Source organism: Bos indicus x Bos taurus, chromosome 26 (assembly GCF_003369695.1).
Source record: "Bos indicus x Bos taurus breed Angus x Brahman F1 hybrid chromosome 26, Bos_hybrid_MaternalHap_v2.0, whole genome shotgun sequence".
NCBI lineage: Eukaryota > Metazoa > Chordata > Mammalia > Artiodactyla > Bovidae > Bos > Bos indicus x Bos taurus.
Window position 1 is genome coordinate 30,626,321 of NC_040101.1, and position 23,012 is coordinate 30,649,332.

General features: G+C 42.2%; 1 protein-coding gene across 4 annotated transcripts in view; it reads left to right on the top strand.

Moving 5' to 3' along the window:
• DNMBP (dynamin binding protein) overlaps positions 1 to 23,012 on the top strand; it is a 117,282-nt gene that overhangs the window by 90,746 nt on the left and 3,524 nt on the right. For 3 of the 4 annotated variants that reach the window (XM_027528493.1, XM_027528495.1, XM_027528496.1), the window contains 11 exons: positions 2,370 to 2,563; positions 3,442 to 3,541; positions 8,334 to 8,481; positions 9,045 to 9,062; positions 9,416 to 9,615; positions 11,154 to 11,284; positions 12,286 to 12,390; positions 16,506 to 16,634; positions 18,399 to 18,731; positions 19,084 to 19,263; positions 20,687 to 20,885. In XM_027528493.1, coding sequence (XP_027384294.1) covers positions 2,370 to 2,563; positions 3,442 to 3,541; positions 8,334 to 8,481; positions 9,045 to 9,062; positions 9,416 to 9,615; positions 11,154 to 11,284; positions 12,286 to 12,390; positions 16,506 to 16,634; positions 18,399 to 18,731; positions 19,084 to 19,263; positions 20,687 to 20,885 — 1,737 coding nt within the window. The remainder of the gene's footprint in view (positions 1 to 2,369; positions 2,564 to 3,441; positions 3,542 to 8,333; positions 8,482 to 9,044; positions 9,063 to 9,415; positions 9,616 to 11,153; positions 11,285 to 12,285; positions 12,391 to 16,505; positions 16,635 to 18,398; positions 18,732 to 19,083; positions 19,264 to 20,686; positions 20,886 to 23,012) is intronic. The other variant, XM_027528494.1, reaches the window with a different exon arrangement.

Here is a 23,012-nt window from a genome sequence, read left to right on the forward strand (position 1 = left end):
TGCTAGTATGTTTACTTACCAAAGTCGTCATTTTTTAAAGTGGATCTTAAGGAATTTGAAATAAACAGCAGAGATTGCTTCACTGTTGAAATTTTCTCAGTTGTTTATTTTAGCATTTAACATCTATTTGAAATAAATGCCATCTCATTTTATATATAAGATAATAGATCTCTCATCATATATATATCTAAGTAAAGGTATTTGTAAAAGCTAATGACAAAATGTGCATTTGTTTTCAGTTTTAGATCATGTAGTGTGGCTGCAGAGGTTTTTTTTTTTAATTGAAAATACTGTTAAAGAACTTCATATTTATAGGTCATTTGTATCTTCCAGGACATTTGAAGTAACAGAACTTGCTTGTGAGTCTTCATTATTGTTTTCATAGGGAAAAAGAAAGTGAAAGTCGTTCAGTCGTATCTGACTCTTTGTGATGACATGGACTATACAGTCCATGGAGTTCTCCAGGCCAGAATACTGGAGTGGGTAGCCTTTCCCCCTCTCCAGGGGATCTTCCCAACCCAGGAATCGAACCCAGGTCTCCCTCACTGCAGGAGGATTCTTTACCAGCTGAGCCACAAGGGAAGCCCAAGAATACTGGAGTGGGTAGCCCTTCCTCCTCTCCAGGGGATCTTCCCAACCCAGGAATCGAACCGGAGTCTCCTGCATTGCAGGTGGATTCTTTACCAACTAAGCTATCAGGGAAGCCCAGACAATTCTTAAATATTTTATTATATACTACTATGCCAAAGCCTTTGACTGTGTGGATCACAATAAACTGTGGAAAATTCTGAAAGAGATGGGAATACCAGACCACCTGACCGGCCTCTTGAGAAATTTGTATGCAGGTCAGGAAGCAACAGTTAGAACTGGACATGGAACAACAGACTGGTTCCAAATAGGAAAAGGAGTTCATCAAGGCTGTATATTGTCACCCTGCTTATTTAACTTCTATGCAGAGTACATCATGAGAAACTCTGGGCTGGAAGAAGCACAAGCTGGAAACAAGATTGCCGGGAGAAATATCAATAACCTCAGATATGCAGATGACACCACCCTTATGGCAGAAAGTGAAGAAGAACTAAAAAGCCTCTTGATGAAAGTGAAAGAGGAGAGTGAAAAAGTTGGCTTAAAGCTCAACATTCAGAAAACGAATATCATGGCATCTGGTCCCATCACTTCATGGGAAATAGATGGGGAAACAGTGGAAATAGTGTCAGACTTTATTTTTCTGGGCTCCAAAATCACCGCAGATGGTGACTGCAGCCATGAAATTAAAAGACGCTTACTCCTTGGAAGGAAAGTTATGACCAACCTAGATAGCATATTGAAAAGCAGAGACATCACTTTGCCAACAAAGGTCCATCTAGTCAAGGCTGTGGTTTTTCCAGTAGTCATGTATGGATGTGAGAGTTGGACTGCAGAAGGCTGAGCGCGGAAGAATTGATGCTTTTGAATTGTGGTGTTGGAGAAGACTCTTGAGAGTCCCTTGGACTGCAAGGAGATCCAACCAGTCCATTCTAAAGGAGATCAGTCCTGGGTGTTCATTGGAAGGACTGATGCTAAAGCTGAAACTCCATACTTTGGCCACCTCATGGGAAGAGTTGACTCATTGGAAAAGACTCTGATGCTGGGAGGGATTGGGGGCAGGAAGAGAAGGGGACGACAGAGGATGAGATGGCTGGATGGCATCACCAACTTGATGGACTTGAGTTTGAGTGAACTCCGGGAGTTAGTGATGGACAGGGAGGCCTGGCGTGCTGCGATTCATGGGGTCGCAAAGAGTCGGACACGACTGAGCGACTGAACTGAACTGAACTGAATGTTAATCTGCCATCACAGTAATTGGGTTAAGGTGGGCCACGCAGTCACCCAGATCTCAGACAGATAATTCCCACCTAGTTCTTGTTTTCCCTTTAGCTGGCATTGTTATGTTTCCATAATACTCTCTTTAACATGTGCTAGTATATCAGTGTTTATAACTTCCAGCTTGGTATCTCTGCTGCTAAGTTCCTGAAACAGGTTTTAAACCTAAGTGAAAGCAGTTCTTTATAAGAACAGCACCTCCTTCAGCCTCTTTTGCAAAGTGGCTGTGGCCACTGGTTTGTCCTCATAAAATGGGCCAGCTGCTTGTTTTTAGGACAGATTCTAGAAATGGTATCTCACGGATGGGAGAAGTTCTGTCTCCAAGCTTGCTCAGCTCTTCATATTTGTGATTAGAATGGACTTGGGGATCAGGTTTCCTGATGGTCAACAATCATGAGACCTTCGGTTGTGCTCTTTTCAACTCAAAAAGAATATGTTCTTTTCAACTCAAACTGTTGCAGAGGCCTGCTTTCATAGCTGCTGACCCGTTCTCTTTTTCCTTCTAGAAATGACGCTTCTCTCCTCCCAGTCTTCATCACTGATGGCCCCTTCTGGTTCTGTGTCCACTGAAAACCCAGAGCAAAGGATGCTAGAGAAGAGAGCCAAGGTGATAGAGGAACTTCTTCAGACGGAAAGAGACTACATCCGGGATCTGGAGATGTGTATTGAGCGGATCATGTTTCCCCTGCAACAGGCACAGGTGGGAACTAGTGGAGTGAGCTTTGCCATGAACATGGTTCTCCAGGCCTAAGGCTTAGGGTACGGGAGCTTTCACCACAAAGATTTATTGGGTTTGAAATAAAGGTTGTGACTGCGGCTCTTAATTCAAGGGCCCCAGTTGACACGTGTCATCAGCTTAAGCCTTCCCCATCCTGTCACTTATCAAGTCCGTTATTAACTTACTAACTTAAGTTACTGCAATAACTCCTAGGACATTTCCTGTTTCTGTGGTGAAAACAGTTCCAGTGAGTCTAGAGTTACCACTTTACACTTTACTGGGAAGCTTTGCAGTAATATTAATATATTGAAGTCTGGTGATGGTTTACCTGTCTGTAGCATCTGATTTACAGGTTTATTCCAGAAACTCTTACTAATATGTGTATGCTAGACACTCTCTTAAATGCTGGGGATGAGGCAGTGGGGAAGGTTAACGGTATCCTGGGGATTTACAGTCCGTCCTGTTGCTTGTTACTTGACCGCCTGGGCTCAGCTTGGGTATGGACTCCTGGAACAGTCACTCATAAGAATTCTAGGAAGTGGATGGTGCCATCAGGTTTTGGGTCCTGGGTGGAATTTCTGTCTCAGTATAATAATTGTACAATTATTATACAGTTAACAGAAATTGGTTCTACAGTCATTTCACTATGTTAATGGGGATGGGGGAGCAGAAAGTAGTTCGATCAAGGACAAAAGGTGGCACTGAAGGTGATGTCAGATGTTCCCATTCTGGAAACCTCATGAGAGTGGTGAAGATGACCTTGAGGGATTTTTGTATCATCCTTGAAGAGATGTTCCTAATGTGAATGATATGCTATTAATTTTGTTTCTATGCATCTTTGTTTTGTTTTCCTTTCTCAGATACCAAACATTGATTTTGAGGGACTTTTTGGAAATATGCAGATGGTGATTAAGGTCTCAAAACAATTATTGACTGATCTGGAAATCAGCGATAACATAGGTATGAGCCCCTGCTGTTATTTCAGAAACAGGTTTTTTTTTTTTCTTTTCTTTTGTAGGAGACAGAGGAGAAGAGCACTGGTATTTAATAGTTTTACTAGGAGAATGAAGTTTTAGTTACTTAGTTCCAAGGTTATTTGGTCTACTTTGTGGTGATATAGGATGCTTGCAATAGAAGAAATTTTTATTGTTACATGGTGTGATATTTTTCAGATTGACAGTTGCAGTCTTTTAGTGGGTCATGAAATCATTTTAGGACCCGGTAACTCAGTGGGTTTATCTTACAGCTAAGGAACCAATCACATTTAGATAAACCCCAGTATTATAGTATTGCTGGCAGATTCGTCCAACTTTGTGCAGGAAGAAGACATTGTCTTTGTTATTCTGGTCAGGAACAAACCTGCCATCTCTCCAGGAAGGGCAATCTGTCTCTATCCTCCAAGGCTTTCTGTTATACAAACATCCTTGGAAATCTAATCTGGAATAAGAGCTGTCCCAAATCATGTAGAAGTACCATGGAGAATTGATTTTCAAAAGGTTGCCTTTATCTTTACTCTTATTAATAAAGAAATCTACTGAACGATTTCTTTAAAAAAATTAATACCCAGTATATATATATTTCCAATAAAATAGAAAATATCAGAATGCACTGTAAATAATAACTACAGTTTTTGAAATTTTTATTTCAGTTCTACATATATGTCCACTGAGTCATGATTTAAAATGTGTTTATTCACATGGGTCATTGTCAAAAACGTTTGGAAAACAATTATCTATTTCTTATAAACAAGGGAATTGTGTTAGTTATCTATTGCCGTGAAACAAATTATACTAAAATTTAGTGCCTTAAAACAGAAGCAGATCAAATTTCCTTTGGTTCAGGAATCTGGGAGTGGCTTAGGTAGGTGATTCTGGCTCTGGGTCTCTCATGAGGTTGGAGTCAAGCTGTTATCTGGGCCGCCAGCGTCTGGGGCTCAATCAAGGATCTGGTCCCACAGGTTCACTCAGACCATCAGTCCTCAGTTCCTTGCCATGTAGGCCTCTTCACTTTCATGACAGTGGCAGCTAGCTTTCCCCAAACTGTGTGATCCAAGAGAGAGAGGAGGCTTGAGATGGGAGCCAGTGTCTTCTATAACCTGGTCTCAGATGTGACACACCATCGCTTCTGCTGTATTTTACTTGTCATACAGACCAGCTCTGGTACCATGTGGGAGGGGACTTCCTATCACTTTGGTATTTTATTAGAATCAAAGTGACAGGATGCTACCACAGTTCTAGCCATCCCACTACACACACCACAACATCCAACAGAAGGAAAAAGTGATCCTGTGTCATTTAAGGGTAAGCGGACCTTTCCAGAGTCTCCTCACTGGAATTCTCTGTTTTTCATTGGCCAGAACTGGTCGCATGCCTATGCCTACGTAAATCACTAGAGAGGGGAATGGGCTCATGATGTTGACTTAAGCTAGGTGGTGTTGACCTGACTCATCAGGGAGAGAAGTGGATATAAGAATAGTCGGGGCTCTGCCCTCCTGCAGAAGGGGGTGGTGGCTGTGGAATGGTAGGTGATAGTGCAGCTTGGTTAATGTTTCTCCAGGGTTTATAGTACTCCACACACCCTTTCAAGGTACATCAAGCTTGATTGCACTTGTTCCCTACAACAGCCCTGTGAGGTTAACCTGCTATTAATCTTAGTTTACAGATGAGGAAACTGAGACTTGCGCAGGAGAGTAATTTGCCCAGGGTCACATGGCTAGTACTCTGTTATTAGGTCTTTGCTGTGGTCTCTGCATATGCTGTTAGCCTCTGTACAGAACAGCTGCTTATGTATTACTAGTACTTTATGGAATGGCAAGAGAAACTGAAGCCTGGGATCCTGCTCTCAGCCTCACTGTAGAGGCCAGAGGTCAGGAAAGTTGAGGAAGGAGACACACACGTTGACCGGAGGAAGCCATGGTGACCCCATTTTTATAGAATGATATTATTACCTGTATATTATGACAAGAATAAAAGAAGAAATGAAAACAGAATATCCATAATCTCACCCCATACGATTTTAGCCATTTTATTTCTCCCCTTCCCCTCTTGCCCCAAGACACCAGGAATTTAGGTAGCAGACTGAGATGAGCTGAAGGCACGCAGAGGATGGGGGAGGAGAGGGCCTGGGAACGAAAGGGCTTAGGGCCTGAGAGGAGGGTTAGCTTTACAAGGAGGGACAGTGTGCAGTGACCATGATATACAGTAGGCAAAACAGGCTGAATGAGCGCACCAGGCTGGGGGGCTTCAGTCTTGGTCAACAGGAGGCCAGGCAGTGCACTCGGGGGGAATTAATAAAGGACAAGGTTTTGCATATCTGATAAGGGAAGGTTCTGGAAAGTCAGGGAAGGCAAATTAAAGCATTGTTCAGCTACTTGCAAAGGGCAGATTGACTTGAATTGCATAAGCAGTGTTTTATTTTTCTTAAGTTTAATATGTAATATATATTTTAAGTGTAACTTACTTTTAATATTATTCACATGGCATAAAATTTGAAAAGTACAAAGAACTGCTTAATGAAAACTCTATCTGTCCCTGCCACTTAGTTCTTCTCAACCAGAAACAACTAATGTTACTAGTTTTCTTATATCTCCTTTTGGATTCATAACAGAACTTACATATGTATTTTCTCTACCCTGGTCCCCCATCACCATTTTTTTAAAAAATTAGATAAACAGAAGCATACTATTCAAACTGCTCTGTAGTATGCTTGACTCCCCTTTTAAAAGTATGCCTCCCAAGCAGTTTTTAATCACCTAGGAATAGAAATGAAAAAAGTATACAGTGAATAATGTGGTGAAATTCCAAGGTAATCCAGGATGCTGGAGAAAGCGTCTTTGAATTAATTTATAAGCCTGATTGGAGAAGAATTCTAGTACAGGCAGGACAAGGGTCCACAGGGAAAGAGAGAATAGTCAGTGTTCGGGGCTTGGATGACTTAGAACATGAGGAGGTTGAGATGAGAAAGAAGTACCAGGAGACTCTGAATATCTGGTAATATGTAAGGAACTGGCTTTTAATTATTTTAAACATGTCCCACAGAAAGAAATATATTTTACATAACGGCCAGGATCCATGTCTGTGCGTGTCTGTGCTTACTTTTACTGTGTCCAGTGTTTCCAGTTCCATTCTGTTTCCTCAGATACGTGCTGATCGTACCCATAAAGTAGAGTCCATGACCTATTCATGGGTTGTGACCTAAATTTGAAAAGACACTATAAGTTAAGGCATAGCTTTGCTAGGTTGTAGTTGATGTAGAAGAGTCACAGTTGCAGAGGTTGGAAACCCTTGAATGGAGGTGTGTGCAGAGTCATGGGTGTCAGCATGAAGGTTCTAGGAGTGCTCGGTGGTGGGTAGGGGGCTGGAGGATACGAAGGGAAGAAGCCAGGCAAATATCAGTTGGTGAAACTGAATGGAGACACTGGTGGCCCAGGGTCCCCACAGTGGCCCTGAAGGTCAAGAGGAAGCAGCCCCACTCTTTAACTCCTGGGCCCTTGAGTCACAGGGTTGACTAAGGCTGCCAGTGGGACAGCAGCACAAGTGTGATGTGTGTGGACATAGTCAAGGTTCTTGGAGGAAGGAGCTATAATTAAGGAAATACATTTCATTTAAATAAAAAGTGCTCTGCACGAGAATAGGGAATTCCATGGGACGTAACATGGAGGAAACAGAGGTGACCTTGTAGAGAGAGATGGGGCTCCCTGAGGGAGTGGCTCATGCTCAGAGCAGCTGGGGGAGAGGGGTGCTTGTAGGGGAAGCAGTAAGTAGGGCCATATGTTGAGGGAGAAGCTCAAGAATGAGAGGATGTTGTCTTTTGGGGAGCAGTGCAAGCTGAAGAAGGAAGGAGCAGGTTCTCTGAGAGAGGGAAGAGGCGCAAGAGGAAGGGTTTTAACAAATCAGGGAGTCTGCATGCTCAGGCAACTGCTCTAAGTGCGACTGCTCTGTGGAAGTCTGTTTAGGAACTGTTCCTTTTCCCAGCTGGTGTAGACTGCGGGGGGAGGGGGGCCTGTGGGTAGATTTCAAAGAGTCCACCAACTTGGATAGAAGTTTATAACAAAAATGTAGCACTGATTTAAGATATGACTGTAGGGAACAATGACTTTCTCACCAACTAAAGTCACATGCTCGTATCACATTAAGTTGCAGGTATCTAGAAGTCCCAGAAACAACCCATGTTACCAGTTTCTTATGTCACTCATCACACTTGAAATTATGGTGTGTTCGATTCATTGCTATGTTTTGCTATTCAGTGTTTTATAGAGAAGTACATATATTACTATATCATAGATTCAGGGGGTTTTATATTATGGATATTTTAATATAATAAACGTCGTTTATAGTCCTTGTATTTAATTGATGCACAAAGAAAAGATTAGAAGCTGCTGCCATAGAAGGATCTCTTTATCTCTGTGGAGATTTGGGGCTTTGGGAGCTAAGAGGTCTTTATAGGTTCTGATCACATAACTATGTAGAGAGTACTTGATTACTCTGCCTGACTGAAAAGGGACTGGAGGCTGTTTCAGGAACTGGGTATGTGGGTGTGTGTGCATGTGTATAGGTTCTGAAAAATAAAAACATGGATGAGATAGTTCTCTTAATTTGGGGTTAAATAAGTAGAATTTTAAGCTATTACAGGGAAACAGCTTCTTGTTTAAGGGATAGGGTTATCTGGTATTAAAGTGTGGTTATATACCTTCCATTTAGGATGCTGAGAAGAGAGTTACTGAAAACACTCTGTGTTTGTGTATATTCCACAGGACCTGTGTTTCTTGATCACCGAGATGAGCTTGAAGGAACATACAAGGTTTACTGCCAGAATCATGATGAGGCCATCTCATTGCTGGAAATCTATGAGAAGGATGAGAAGATCCAGAAGCATCTTCAGGACTCCTTGGCAGATCTTAAGTAGGAGTTTTGAGCACTTCATTCCATCATAGCTCTTTAGTTCTGCCTGTTGAAAGTCATTCCCATGTCTCTCTAGTCTTCTTATGACATCTATGAATCTATCGTGTTTTAAATATAAGCGATACATCATTGGAGATCCTTCTGTGTAACTTGGCCTTTTCCCGTTCTGTATCATGGAAATCTTAAGTAGCTTCCTGCTTGTAGTTACATCCATTAAAATCAGTTTTATTTATACATACAAAGTTAGCATTTTCAGGTAAGAAGCTGCCAGGAAGGTAGTTTGGTCTCGACCATCGTGAGATTCTCATGTCTTAGGGAGACAGGTTGTGAGGATGTAATATGTGTCTGAATAGGTCAGAGTGAAGTTAGGGGCTCACTGACTTTTTTAATAGACTAGAAATGCCACCATAAACATTCACAATTCCCCTTTTATCTCGTGTGTTTTTTGTCTGCCCAGCTAATAGGCATTAGCTGGACTAATACGTTCTGGGAGGAATGTGAAATTCAGCATCAGTATTTTCTCTAATCAGCTGTTTCTTCTTTTCACGCTCACTGCCTTATAGGAGCCTGTACAACGAATGGTGAGTTCCTGCCGCTTTTTTGCTTTCTTCTTTCATAGACAGAAGCTGGGTCTAGAAGTAGACCTGCCTTGCTGTATTTTCCTGCATAGCACTTACCACCAAATGACACTTTGTATAATGTTGGTTTGATTATTGTCTGCCTCTTTCCATCAGGCAGGGACTTTTTTGGTTCACTGCTAAATCCACAGCACCTGGAACACTCCCTGATATCTGTTAGGTGCCTGGTAAATGTGAATGAATGAAGTTGGGAAGTAGGGTGAGAGAACGGAGCTGTATTAGGAACAACAGATACTGGCTACAGGCCCGGTGTTACTGACAGTTGACCAGAGTCTCTGTTTTCCCTTCTCTTGTAGGGGATGCACAAATTATATTAACCTGGGCTCCTTCCTCATCAAACCAGTGCAGAGAGTTATGCGTTACCCATTGCTGCTGATGGAGTTATTGAATTCCACCCCTGAATCCCACCCAGATAAAGTGCCTTTAACCAGTGCAGTCCTTGCAGTCAAGGAAATCAACGTTAACATTAATGAGTATAAACGTCGAAAGGACCTGGGTAAGAAAAGCATACTTGCTGAAAAGGAGGCACGCCCTTGAGAATGTTCTCCTCAAAAGAATTAATTACTAAACCAGAGGTGGACAGGCAGGTGGTAGGTAATAGGGCTGTGGTGAAGAAATGGTAATAGAATTTGGGGAAAATGAGATCATGAAAGAAAGAAAGCAATGATGATAATAAAAGCACAGCCATGCATGTTGGAAATCAGGCATGTGTGACAAAGCTTATAGCAATGAGTCTTTCCCAGGAGATATGAAGATCAGTTAGAGAATGGCTGATCAGGACAGTTCCTTCAAGTTGAGTGCCTGCCTGCCTTCTCATCTCATTGAAGGGAGTCCCTTTGGGTCCATTCTTGCATCTCTTTGCTCTGCATGTTTGCTTCCACTTAAGCTAGAAGTTTCTTGTCTTCTTTCAGAAAACCCCAGTTTGTTCACCTCTCTGGCCCTATCAGTCCTGCCTCTGGTCTGAGCCCCTCCCCTCACCCTAAAACTGTGTGGTCAGTCAACGAACCACCCACTCTTTCTTTATGATAGAGGACAAACTGAACCATGTCCTCTGTCTCATGAAATCTGTTGTCAAAACTTTGATTTTGAATACTCAATGAGTATTGCATGGTGCCCATGCTATAATAAATTGATTTATCATTCATATCCTCAAAGAATCTATAATGTAGCCTCTCTGCCTGTCTCTCCACTACTCTGCATATTTATCTAAAATCATTTCCCCCTCCTGCTTCAGCTATGTCAGCCATGTTTATGTGTGATGTTGGCTGTGGCTGTTAAAGCCGTCTGGCCATCGAGCCCTTTGTCTTGGTTCATATCTCGTCATATAATGTCATCTTCATCTCCTACAACAGTTAAGTGTGCTTTTCTCTGCCACCCAGACTTCCCTTGCTGCCCTTCTACTGTTATTTCTGGGGTTTTCTGCAGACTGACTGATGTATGACACACAGTCAGACAACTCCTGCATAGCATTTCACTGTGTGAGATGATTGGATATAAATATCTCATTTGTGTATGAGACCATTTAAGGTGGGCAGGTACTGTTACTGTCTTCATTTTATTGGAAAGGAAAATGAGGCTCAGAGAAATTAAGTGAATTATTTAAGGCCACACTGGTTTTTTTTTGGCCATGCCTCACAGCTTGTAGGACCTCAGTTCCCTGACTAGGGATTGAACCTGGGCCCTGGCAGTGAAAGTGCATAGTCCTAACCACTGGACCATCGGGGAATTCCCTAAGGCCACACTTTGATGAAGTGACAGACCCAGGCATTGTAACTCAGAGGTTGTCTTGACTCCGGATCTTAGGCTTTTTACCTCCACGACCTTCCTACATTGTCTCTAATCTTCTCCAGTCTCTGCTGTTCTCTGGGTATCCGATCTGTCCATAAATGGTGATTTGGATTAATACTTTGTGGGCTCAGTCATAAGCTCACTGAAAATAAGCACTAGCTCGAGTTTGGGTTGTTAGTCTTGTTTGTAGTCTGTCCATGCTTGGAAGAGGGCTTTCTCCACTCACCAGTTTGACTCACTCCCCAGTTCTCAAGTACCGAAAGGGTGATGAAGATAGCCTCATGGAGAAAATTTCCAAACTGAACATCCACTCCATCATCAAGAAATCCAACCGGGTTAGCAGTCATCTGAAGCATCTCACTGGCTTTGCTCCACAGGTGAGGTTACTGCCCTTGATGGTTCAGCATGTCTTTGGCTGCTTTTCAGGACTCCACAGGGCAGCCTACATGGTGTGAATTGGTAAGATTCCCCTCTTAGTATCCTCTTGGTGTTTGCTAGCTGGTAGATAAAACCTCCTGCAGCTACTGTTTGTTTATCTGGTTGCCTTGGGTCTTAGTTGTGGCATATGGGATCTAGTTTCCTGCCAGAGATTGAACCCAGGCCTGCTGCATTGGGAGCATGGAGTCTTAGCCACTGGACCATCAGGGAAGTTCCTCTACTGTTTATTTAAATCTACTGCCCCCCGCAACCCTCCATCTGAGCCTTAAGCTGCTTACAAAGACAAATCAGGAAGCCAAATCTGTCACCATATAAGAGTTATCATGGTTTTAGACACCCATAAGGAGTTTATCATCTGTTTGGGGAATCAAAATTGTGGACATGTGAGGGTAGAAGGGATTTAGGAGATCACCTAGCTGAGTGACTTGTAAAACAGCCACAGAGAAGATCCAGAGTCTCCAAATTTCATGTGCTGAACCATGTGAATGTGATTACAGTCAGTGGAAAATACCAACTAAAGAATCAGTTGCTAAGCTTTGCAGTTTGATCTCTACACAGTGTGTTACTTAAGTAAACAGGAGCTCCGTGAGAGTGAGCTTCATGTTGGCAAGATTTAATCTGAGCTTTAAAGGAGATGGGCAGGTTTGGCATAGGGAGGGAGGGCAAACCTGGCCAGGCAGCAGCACCGGTGAAGCCGACAGCCTGACCAGCAGGGGGTTTTGTCAGGAACAGAGCGGGGTTGGGTGGAGACAGGCGTACCTGTGTATACTCAGGAGCTCTGTCAAAGCCTGGAGAAGTGCTTAAATCCAATTCCATATGATTCAGAAACATCAAAGGCTTAAAATTTAAACAAAAGATGTGCGTAAGAAAGATGCATTTCTAGTAAGATCAACCGAGGGAGAGTCCAAACTTGCTAACAGCACTTACTTACTTTGAACAGATTAAAGATGAAGTATTTGAAGAAACAGAGAAAAACTTCCGAATGCAAGAAAGATTAATCAAATCTTTTATCCGAGACCTTTCTCTCTACCTCCAGCACATCCGCGTGAGTAAAGACCTTGCTCTTGTTAGAATTGCTGACAGTGTAATTCCAGCCGTTCTCCTATTCATCCAGCATATTGCTTAACGAACGTGGAATAACCTGGACTCAAATGACCATTATACCATGACAAGCTTTTTATTGGGATTCTTGCAGATTATTTAAAAGTTAAACATCAGAAGATCAGCACTGCTGTATTCATAGTAAGGGGACCTAGCTCTTACCTTCATCTCTTTCAGTCTTCATGCTTTTTTCTCTGTTTACTATATCCAGTTATATAAGAAGCACTCATCACAGTTCATTTTGTCAGAATCATTTTGAAGATCAAATAGTAAGAGAATGGTTCCTATGGGGGGTGTACTTCCTAATAATCATATTCATCTACAGCTGTCCGTGGGCCTCTAAGGCTATTAGAGCCACGGATATGTCTAGAGAGTTGGAAGAACTTAGGAGATCATGGAGGCCCTGGTCTTCCTTGCCTGAGGCAGGGCTTCCTTCATGAAGTCAGCTCCAGGACTAGAACCCTTTCTCTTAATATCTGTAATTTCTCTGCTGCTTTAATAGAAATTAGGGCTTCCCTGGTAGCTCAGCTGGTAAGAATCCACCTGCAATGCAGGAGACCCTGGTTTGATTCCTGGGTCAAGAAGATCTGCTGGAGATTTAATAGAATAGTATTTAAATAAATATACCATATACCCCTGTCCCTCATGCAGGAAAATCTCATCCTGTGAAATAATTTCCTTTAAAAGAGATCCTTTGCTTTTTAAAAAAATTATTTTTTCTTATTATTATCATCATTTTTTAACTAAGTAAAATGGTATAGAATTCAAAAACTGCCAAAGGAATGTTGTTGTCGTTCAGGTCCTAAGTCGTGCCCAACTCTTTGTGACCCTGTAGACTGAAGCAGACCAGGCTTTCCTGTCTATCACTGTCTCAGAGTTTGCTCAAATTCATGTCCATCGAGTTGGTGATGCTATCCAACCATTTCATCTTCTGCTGCTTTCTTTTCCCTTTGCGTTTAGTCTTTGCCAGCATCAGGGTCTTTCCCAGTGAGTCAGCTCTTTACGTCAGGTGGCCAAAGTATTGGCATTTCAGCTTCAGCATCAGTCCTTCCAGTGAATATTCAAGATTGATTTCCTTTAGGATTGACTGGTTTGATCTCCTTGCTGTCCAAAGAGTCTTATCCATTACTAAGTTTGAAAGCACCAGTTCTTTGGCACTCAGCCTTCTTTATGGTCCAACTCTCACATCTGTACATTACCACTGGAAAAGCCATTGCTTTGACTACGTGGACCTTTGTTGGCAAAGTGATATCTGTGCTTTTTAATACACTGTCTATGTTTGTCATAGCTATTCTTTCAGAAGCAAACATCTTTTAATTTTGTGGCTGCAGTCACTGTCCGCAGTGATTTTGGAGCCCAAGAAAATAAAATCTGCCACTACTTCTTTTTCCCCATCTATTTGCCATGAAATGATGGGACCAGATGCCATCATCTTCGTTTTCTGAGTGTTGAGTTTTAAGGAAACTTTTCCACTCTCAAGGGGCTCTTAAGTTCCTCTTCACTTTCTGCCATTCGTGTGGTAACGTCTGCATATCTGAGGTTGATGATACTTCTCCCAGCAGTCTTGATTCCAGCTTGTGATTCATCTAGCCCACATTTTGCATAATGTACTCTGCATAGAAGTGAAGTAGGCAGGGTGACAATATATAGCCTTGATGTACCCCCTTTCCCAATTTTGAACCAGTCCATTGTTCCAGGCCTGGTTTTAACTGTTGCTTCTTGACCTGCATATAGGTTTCTCAGGAGACAGGTAAGGTGGTCTGGTATTCCCATCTCTTTAAGAATTTTCCAGTTTGTTGTGATCCACACGGTCAAAGACTTTAGTGTAATCAATGAAGCAGAAGTAGATGTTTTTCTGAAATTCTCTTTTTCTGTGATGCTGTGGATGTTGGCAGTTTGATCTCTGATTCCTCTGACTTTTCTAAATTCAGCTTGTACATCTGGAAGTTCCTGGTTCACATACTGTTGACTTAAGTCATTAAGTCATTATATTTCTTTTTCTGTGATTTGGGTATATTTGAGGGCATTTCTATTATTTACTTATTTATCATTAGTTATCTACTAATTATTAGTTATCTATTGCAGTATAGTTGCTTTCCAGCGTTGTGTTCGTTTCTCCTGTACAGCAAAGTAATTCAGCCACATGTATATGTGTATCCCCTCTTCCTTGGATTTCGTTCCCATTTAGGTCACCACGGAGCATTGAGTGCAGTTCCCTGACTGTATACAGTCAGTTCTCATTAGTTATCTGTTTTATACATAGTAGTGTATATGTAAATCCCATTCTCCTTCCTGGCTTGGTATTCACACATTTGTTCTCTGTATCTGTGTCTCTATTTCTTCTTTACAAATCAATTCATCTATACTGTTTTTCTAGATTCCACATATATGTGTTAATATATGATGCTTGTTTTTCAATTTTTTACTTATTTCACTGTGTGTGGAGGAAATGGCAACCCACTCCAGTATTCTTGCCTGGAGAATCCCCATGGAAAGAGGAGCCTGGTGGGCTACAGTCCATGGTGTCACAAAGAGTCAGATATGACTGAGCGACTAAGCACACTCCGGATGGATAGTCTCTAGGTCTCTCCATGTCTCTGCACATGACAGTTTTGTGCCTTTTCATGGCTGAGTAATATAGTAATATTCCATTGTGTGTTTTCATACACCACATTTTTTTTTATCATTCCCCTGTTGGTGGATATTTAGGTTAGTTCCATGTTCCAGCTATTGTAAATAATGCTACAATGAATACTGAGTTGTGTGTATGTTTTTGAATTGTGGTTTTCTCTGAGAATATGCCCAAGAATGGGATTCATGGGTCATTTAGTAATTTTGGTTTTAGTCTTTTAAAGAACTTCCATGCTGTTCTCTCGGGTTTCCCTGGTAGCTGAGATGATAGAGAATCTGCCTGCAGTGCAGGACACTTGGGTTTGATCCCTGGGTTGGGAAGATCCCCTGGATAAGGGAATGACTACCCACTCCAGTGTTCTTGCCTGGAGAATCCCATGGAGAGAAGAGCCTGGCAGGCTACAGTCTACAGGGTGGGAAAAAGTCAGACACACTGAGTGACTAGCACTTTCACACTGTTCTCAACAGTGGCTGTATCAATTTACATTCTGGACGCACTTATTTATTGATTTAATGTTCTTTTCTTATTGACTTATAGTACTTTTGTGTATGTTGGAGGAAATAGCCTTTTATTTGAGATGATGGTTTACAAATACCACACACACACCCCCGTTTGTTGACTTTTGAATTTGCTTAAGATTTTTCTGTGTGTAGAAGAGTTTTATTTTTGTGTAATCTAATACAACTTTTATGGCCTCTTCATTCTGTGTCATACTTTAAAAGGGCTTTTCCATCCCAAGAAAATTTTTAAAAGATCTCCTATGTTTCAGTACTTTTATAATTTTATATTAAAGTCATAAATCTAGCTGAAATTCACATTAGCACATAAGGTTTGAGGTAGGAATCCAGCTTTTTGCTTTTTATCTAGTTGTCATTAGCATTTATTGAGTAATCCCCACTGTTTGATATGCTTCCTACATTTTTTTTAAATAGCAAACTCTCCTTATTTTAAAATTGTGATTAAGGGGACTTCCCTGGCAGTCCAGTAATTAAGACTCTGTGCGTCCATTGCAGGGGGTATGAGTTCCATCTCTGATTGAGGAACTAAGATTCTGCATGCTGCAGGGGGCCAAAAAAAATGAATAAAAATTTGATTAAAGATCAGGGCTTATAAGACTTTTCAGGAGCACACTGGCTTAAAGTGAGAGATTTGACCAAGTATATTTCCCTTGCCTTAGGACTCTTCCCTACAGTTCCTCTAATTTTGTTGTCTCCCTATTGACCATCTCCCCCGCCCCCCATGTTTTCTAAATACATAGCAAGTGTACACTGGAGCCCCCAGGTCTTAAAAGGCTTGTCTCCACAGCAGTGGGTGACAGCCCTTGGACAGGCAGGTCAGTTTGGTTCCCATTGCTAACTGCCATCTAGGGTGGATGATGGAGGCCGGAAGTTCTGTCTGGTCTTACCCGTGTTTGTACTTGGCCGCAGGAATCAGCATGTGTGAAGGTGGTGGCTGCCGTGAGCATGTGGGACGTGTGCATGGAGAAGGGACACAGAGACTTGGAACAGTTCGAGAAGGTGCATCGCTACATCAGTGACCAGCTCTTCACAAACTTTGTAAGTGACTCTTCAGCCCACTTTGCTTGCATCGGCCCTTTTCCCAGGGTTCTATCTAACATCCAGCTCTTGGCGAAGTTCATGCCGTAGAGACGTGCTTCCATGGACCAGGAGTCCTTGTGCCCTGTAGTTAAATTATATCAGGATTTTATATTCAGAATGTGGCTTTCAGTCAGTCAGCTAAAAGGACAAGTAGGACCTGCGTGTATGCAAAGAGATTTTTTTTTAATAGTTAGTGACCAGCCCAATTTCAGGCGACAAAGGAAAACTAGGAAATTTAATCTGGTATCACTGTTGATAACTGACCAAAAGAAAACAACTAAAGGATTAATGATTTTAAAAGGAATATTTCGGCACAGTTAATAGTTTAACAAGTAGATCTTTGAAATGGCACAAACTACTTTATAAAGACTACTAAATGTCAGATTGCTTGGGAAACTCTAAATGGAGAGAGAGAGAGATATCCTGAGTAGAAATGGATGGGCTTTGCTAGGATCTTGGAGGTCTCTGGATGCTTGAGGCTAAGAAAACATGATAGTTGGGAAGCTTACAGGTATTCTGACTGTAGCATCTTCGTTAAAGTTTACTAAGTACCTATTTATGTTCTTTTTGTATCCATATTATGCCCTTGATATCTATCCCTTTAGAATTAGACAAAAATCTTTGAAAAGTGAAAACAGATTATTATTAAGTAGTTATGAGTAGAAGATATGATGGGTGTGTGAAAGTTTGTCTACCGCAGATTTATGTAACAACTAAATCTTTTTATTTTTTATTGACTTATGGTTGACTTACAATGCTGTGTTAATTACTTCTGTACAGGAAAGTTACTCAGTTATGTGTGTGCGTGTGTATTTAGTCTTTTTCATATTCTTTTCCATTACGGTTTCTCACAGGATACTGAAGACAGTTCCCTGTGCTGTACAGTAGGAGCTTGTTGTTTATCCATTCTATATATACCAGTTTGCATCTGCTAATCCCAAACTTCCATGTCTTCCCTCTTCCACCCCCTTCTGCCTTGGCAATCACCAGTCTGTTCTCTATGTCTCTGATGTTGTTTTGTGTCCTAGATAGGCTCATTTGTGTCCTGTTTTAGACTCCACATGTAAGTGGTATGATACAGTGTTTGTCCTCCTGACTTAGTGTGATAATATCTGGGTCCATCCACGCTGCTGCAAATAGCATTGTTCGTTTTTAACGGTTGAGCAGTATTCCACTGTGTTGTGTACCACGTTTTCTTTATCCCGTCATCTATCGAAGGGCATTAAGCTTGTGTCCATGTCTTGGCTGTTGTGAATAGTGCTGCTATGAATACATGAGGATGCACGCATCTTTCTGAATCCTAGTTTTGTCTGGATATTTGCCCAGGAGTGGGATTGCTGGATCATATGGTAATTCTATTTTTAACAATTAAACCTTAAGTTAAATTCAGGTTATGTGTAGACATGTACACATAAGTGATACCAGACAGGTGGTCACATCTGGGTTATAATGCAACATCAAGTTAATGTAGTTAAGCATTTGTCAACAGCTGTGTAGCTGTTTTGCATACTCTTTGGTGTGTGCAGATTGTTGGGTGAAGAGTTACAAGCTGAGAAGCTTTGTGTGCAGACATCTGGTATCAGGTAGGCACACCACTGTTGGATCTGCACAGGTTTAGCTTGGAGCAAAGCAGGTGGTGCAGGATGTAACACAAGCCACCTGGAGAGTATTCTAAGAACAACAAATTTGAGACTGAACACCGTGCCTTTCTCATTTTCACAGAAAGAGAGGACAGAGCGGCTGGTCATCTCTCCCCTGAATCAGTTACTGAGCATGTTCACAGGACCCCACAAGCTGGTGCAAAAACGCTTCGATAAGCTTCTGGACTTCTATAACTGTACAGAACGGGCAGAGAAGCTGAAAGACAAGAAAACCCTGGAGGAGCTGCAGTCGGCTCGGAACAACTATGAGGCCCTGAATGCCCAGCTGCTAGATGAGCTGCCCAAGTTCCACCAGTACGCGCAGGGCCTCTTCAGCAACTGCGTGCACGGCTACGCCGAGGCCCACTGTGACTTTGTGCGTCAGGCGCTGGAGCAGCTGAAGCCACTGCTCTCGGTGAGACCCTCCCTCCCCATGGAGGAGGGGACTCCCAGGTTCCCCCCAAGTTTTTTTGGGAATACATGTCAGGGTTGTCAAGCTATTATTAAGCTAGGCAGGTTAACTATGTCACTTGGGTCAAGCCCATGGGGAACTGGAATTCTTGATGCCTTGACAGTGCTGGAAATCCCATGGCCTTGAATGGTCTCTTTCCACCCTGAGCTACCCTGGAGGAGCTGGGCCTGTGGCCCTCTGGCTACAGTGTTGGTGGCTCACACTTGAGGAGTTTCAAGGAGACTGTGCCAGTCCTGGGGTCTTTTACGTGTGTTCTGTTCTCCCCTCTGTCTCTGTTCTTGTGCATGGACTCCAGCTACTCAAAGTCACCGGCAGGGAGGGGAACCTGATTGCCATCTTCCATGAGGAGCACAGCAGGGTCCTGCAGCAGCTCCAGGTTTTCACCTTCTTCCCAGAGTCTCTTCCCACCACCAAGAGACCATTTGAGAGGAAAACCATGGACCGCCAGTCCACCCGAAAGCCGCTCCTCGGCATGGTGAGTGGAACCAGCGACACTCATATGGCCTCGTGGTTAAGGTGTGAACTCCTGAGCAAGACCGCTCGGTTCAGATCTCAGTTCTGACAGTGACTCACTCTGTGTCCTTGAGCACATGCCTCAGTTTCCTCATGTCTAAAGCACCACTAATCGTTCTAGCTACATCATAGGGTTGTTTTGCGATGTAAATGAGTTAAAGTATGTAGAGCACTTAGGCGTTGGCCTGGCACATGGTAACCATTATTCGAGTAAGCTATCATCAACATTATTGATTGACTCAGCTCTGTCTCTACCAATTAACAATTTAATGAATTTAAATATTTTATAATAATTGGAGAACAAAGGTTATTGAGTTCAAATCTGTCATGTGTTCATTCTTTCTTTACTTACTATCACTAGGCACCAGCAGTGTGCCAGCTGATACAGACTTCAAATGCCCTCTGCAGAGCATTCTTGGGGCCTAGTCTCTACAGTGAAAGGAGTTAATAAAGGATTAATATTAATACTTTGATCAGTCAATTAAGGTAACTGGTTTAAGGATATGTTAATTCTGCCAGGCTCCCTATTTTTGATCATGTATTGGAAAAGTTATCATCTGATATATCAACTGCCAAACAGTTATTGGCTGATCACTTTTTACCTGGAGTTATTTTCATTTTGAACTCAATTCTTCCACATTCTGAAAAGTAGGGTAAGCCATATGGGGTCATAATCTACAAGACTGCTGATCTGTCTGTGCTTCAGTATTTTTGTCCCATATAATCCTGTAGACTGTAGAGCAATTATCTTTCAATTAAAAAATAAGTTAATTTTAAAAATTTTTATATGATTTTAAAGTGAGTGATAGTCACTCAGTCGTGTCCAACTCTTTGCGACTCCATGGACTATAGCCTGCCAGGCTTCTCTGTCCATTGGATTCTCTAGGCAAGAATACTGGAGTGGGTTGCCATTTCCATCTCCAGTGATCTTAAAAAAAGGGTATCACATTTTTGATCACTTTACTTTTTCTTATTTTATGAATATTATTTGTTTTTAAAGATGAGAAGCCAAGATAAGAAAAGTCTCAGTTGTTTAGAATCATATAGCAGAATACAAGGAGACCTACTCATATTACTTAGATATTTTGATTCTTTAGGTGGCAGTTTAACCACATATTTTTATCATAGGATAACAGAGCTAAAACTACGGATGTGTTAAATTTTTTTACTCTAGCTGTAAAGGCACCAAAACATGACCTAAGAGACTATGGTTTTTCCCCAGCCACACAGGCTGACTCAGTGGAGAAGCATGTGATAGGAGCTGGGAGCAGCTGGCTGTAATTGCCTCCGTTTCTGAGACTGACAACATACGTGATTACATACAACTGCTGGGGTAACAGCCACGGAGGGGTTTAGATGATGGTATCTCTTATATTGCCTTTCAGCCAAGTTATATGCTCCAGTCGGAAGAACTTCGAGCCTCACTCCTGGCAAGGTATCCCCCTGAAAAGCTCTTCCAGGCAGAACGGAACTTCAATGCAGCCCAGGACCTGGATGTCTCACTTTTGGAAGGTGACCTGGTGGGTGTGATCAAGAAGAAGGACCCCATGGGCAGTCAGAACCGCTGGCTGATTGACAACGGAGGTAAGAACAGTAGAGGACAGATTGTTGTTGTCTAGTCACTAAGTTGTGTCTTGATTTTTTGCAACCCCATGGACTGTAGCCTGCCAGGCTCCTCTGTCCATGGGATTCTCCAGGCAAGAATACTAGAGTGGGTTGCCATGCCCTCCTCCAGGGGACCTTCCCAGGGACCGAACCTGTGTCTCCAGCATTGGCAGCATTGGCGAATTCTTTACTGCTGAGCCACCAGGGAAGCCCAGACACAGATTACCATGACTCTAAATGAGGAAAAGAGTGATTTGGGCTGTGCCTGAATCCTGTGTAGGCCAGCAGAAAATATGAGTCTTTGATTAAAGGGAAAATAACCTTAAAAGTTTTCTCCATCTAATGCTCAAGTCATTACAGAACAAAACCAGTTTTTGATTTTTTTTTTTTTTTTTTTTAATTCCAGAGAAGACTCTGGAATTACTTCACTTGCAAGACACCTTGTTTCACCTTTACAGGCAGTGAATCCTGCCTGAAGGGTCCTTTGCCCTCTCCATCGCTGAGTGAACCATAAGTTCTTTACCTGTGTTTTGTGAACATATGAATTTAAAACTTGTAAGATAGGGTTTTTTTGCCCCCTCCCCGCGCCCCCCCAAACATAATTTTACCTCGTGACTATTTAGGAAATGACTTTAAAAACAGCTCACAGCTTTTTTTCCCCCTTCTTTCTGTTGGGAGTTGGGGTGGGGAAGGGGTACAGAATTTTTTTGTAAAATACAAAGAATAATGCCAATCCATGATTCTTTTTCCACAGTTCCAAAATCTGAAAAGCTTTGAAAATCAGAAGGTTTTTTTTTTTTAAAGAACTAATTTGCCCAAACCTGCCGTGATCTGAACTTACTTGGTGACAAAACCTGAACAGATGATGAGAGGCTGTTTATGATCCTTACTTTTTCCCTTTTGGTGTGACTAGTCATGTTTTGCTACAGAAACCTGAATGGGTTTGACTATGGGGTGTTGACCCAGTTCTAAATCTCCAAATCTGAATTCCATAATACATCTGGCCCCAAGTGTTTTAGAGAAGGATTATGTCCTCTGTAATAAACACCTGTATTCATACCATGAGAACTGAAAATTTTAATATTTCTCAGTTTCTTTAAAAGTGTCTTGTGGATTTTTTTTCTCCTTCCCCAGCTCCCTATTCCGCTTACCCAAAATAATAAAGATTGAACTGGGAAAGGCAGGACAAAGGAAGGGGCGCCCAGGGCGATGGCAGGTGAGAGCCACTGATAGACCGATGTCTTCTTAGTGAAGATTCAGACTGTTTGAGCTACCCTGTCCTTGGGTTCCTAGCTCCACAGTCCTGATGACTAAAGTGGTAGCAGGAAGCCCACAGCATCAGGATCAGCTCTTAGACCCTCCACCCCTTGCTGTCTGCCTAGGGGACTTCTCACCATCACTCAGAAAAGAGAACACATGCAAGCTGGCTTTTTTTGGTTCCAGGAAACACACTGACAATCAAGACAGAGATGACCCTTGCTCAAGTGGAGGTTACATACTCCAGGTCCCTGCCTAACAGATAATTCCTTCTTATTCAGTGTTATAGCAGTTTTTCCTATAGGTCAGAGATCTCAGTTTCTAATTTGTGCTTAAGGTTTTAGCTGAGGGCCCTCTCTGTCCTCATCTTAGGTAATTTATTGACATGAACACGTGTTAGATGTGTATTCTAACTAATATAAGCAGTTTCCTACTCTAGTTCTCAGTATTCCCACCACATTCCTAAACCAGGAGTGAAGAGGGCAGGGAGGCATATGGGAGGGGCTCTGTCAGGCTGAGGATGGTTTTTAAATCCCTTTTAACCACACTCTATGGACTTGAACACATCCTTAGTGAAGTCTTCCCCTTAGCCTTTGCTCCCACGGTTTGGCGCTCTTGTTAAAATGTCTTCATCTGCTCATGCTCAGGCATGTGGTCATTTTTGTTACTGTCTCTCAATTCTCAGCAAATCCCCTTGTCACTCACCTGTTGGGCCAACAGCCACAGCGTCTCGTCTCTGCCATCCGCCTTGCGCCCTGGGATGGGATGGTGTCTTCTCTTTGTCTCCTGACATCTTATTCCCTCTCAGTCTTGACCGTCAGCCATAGTTTCTCCTCTGTTGATTTCCTC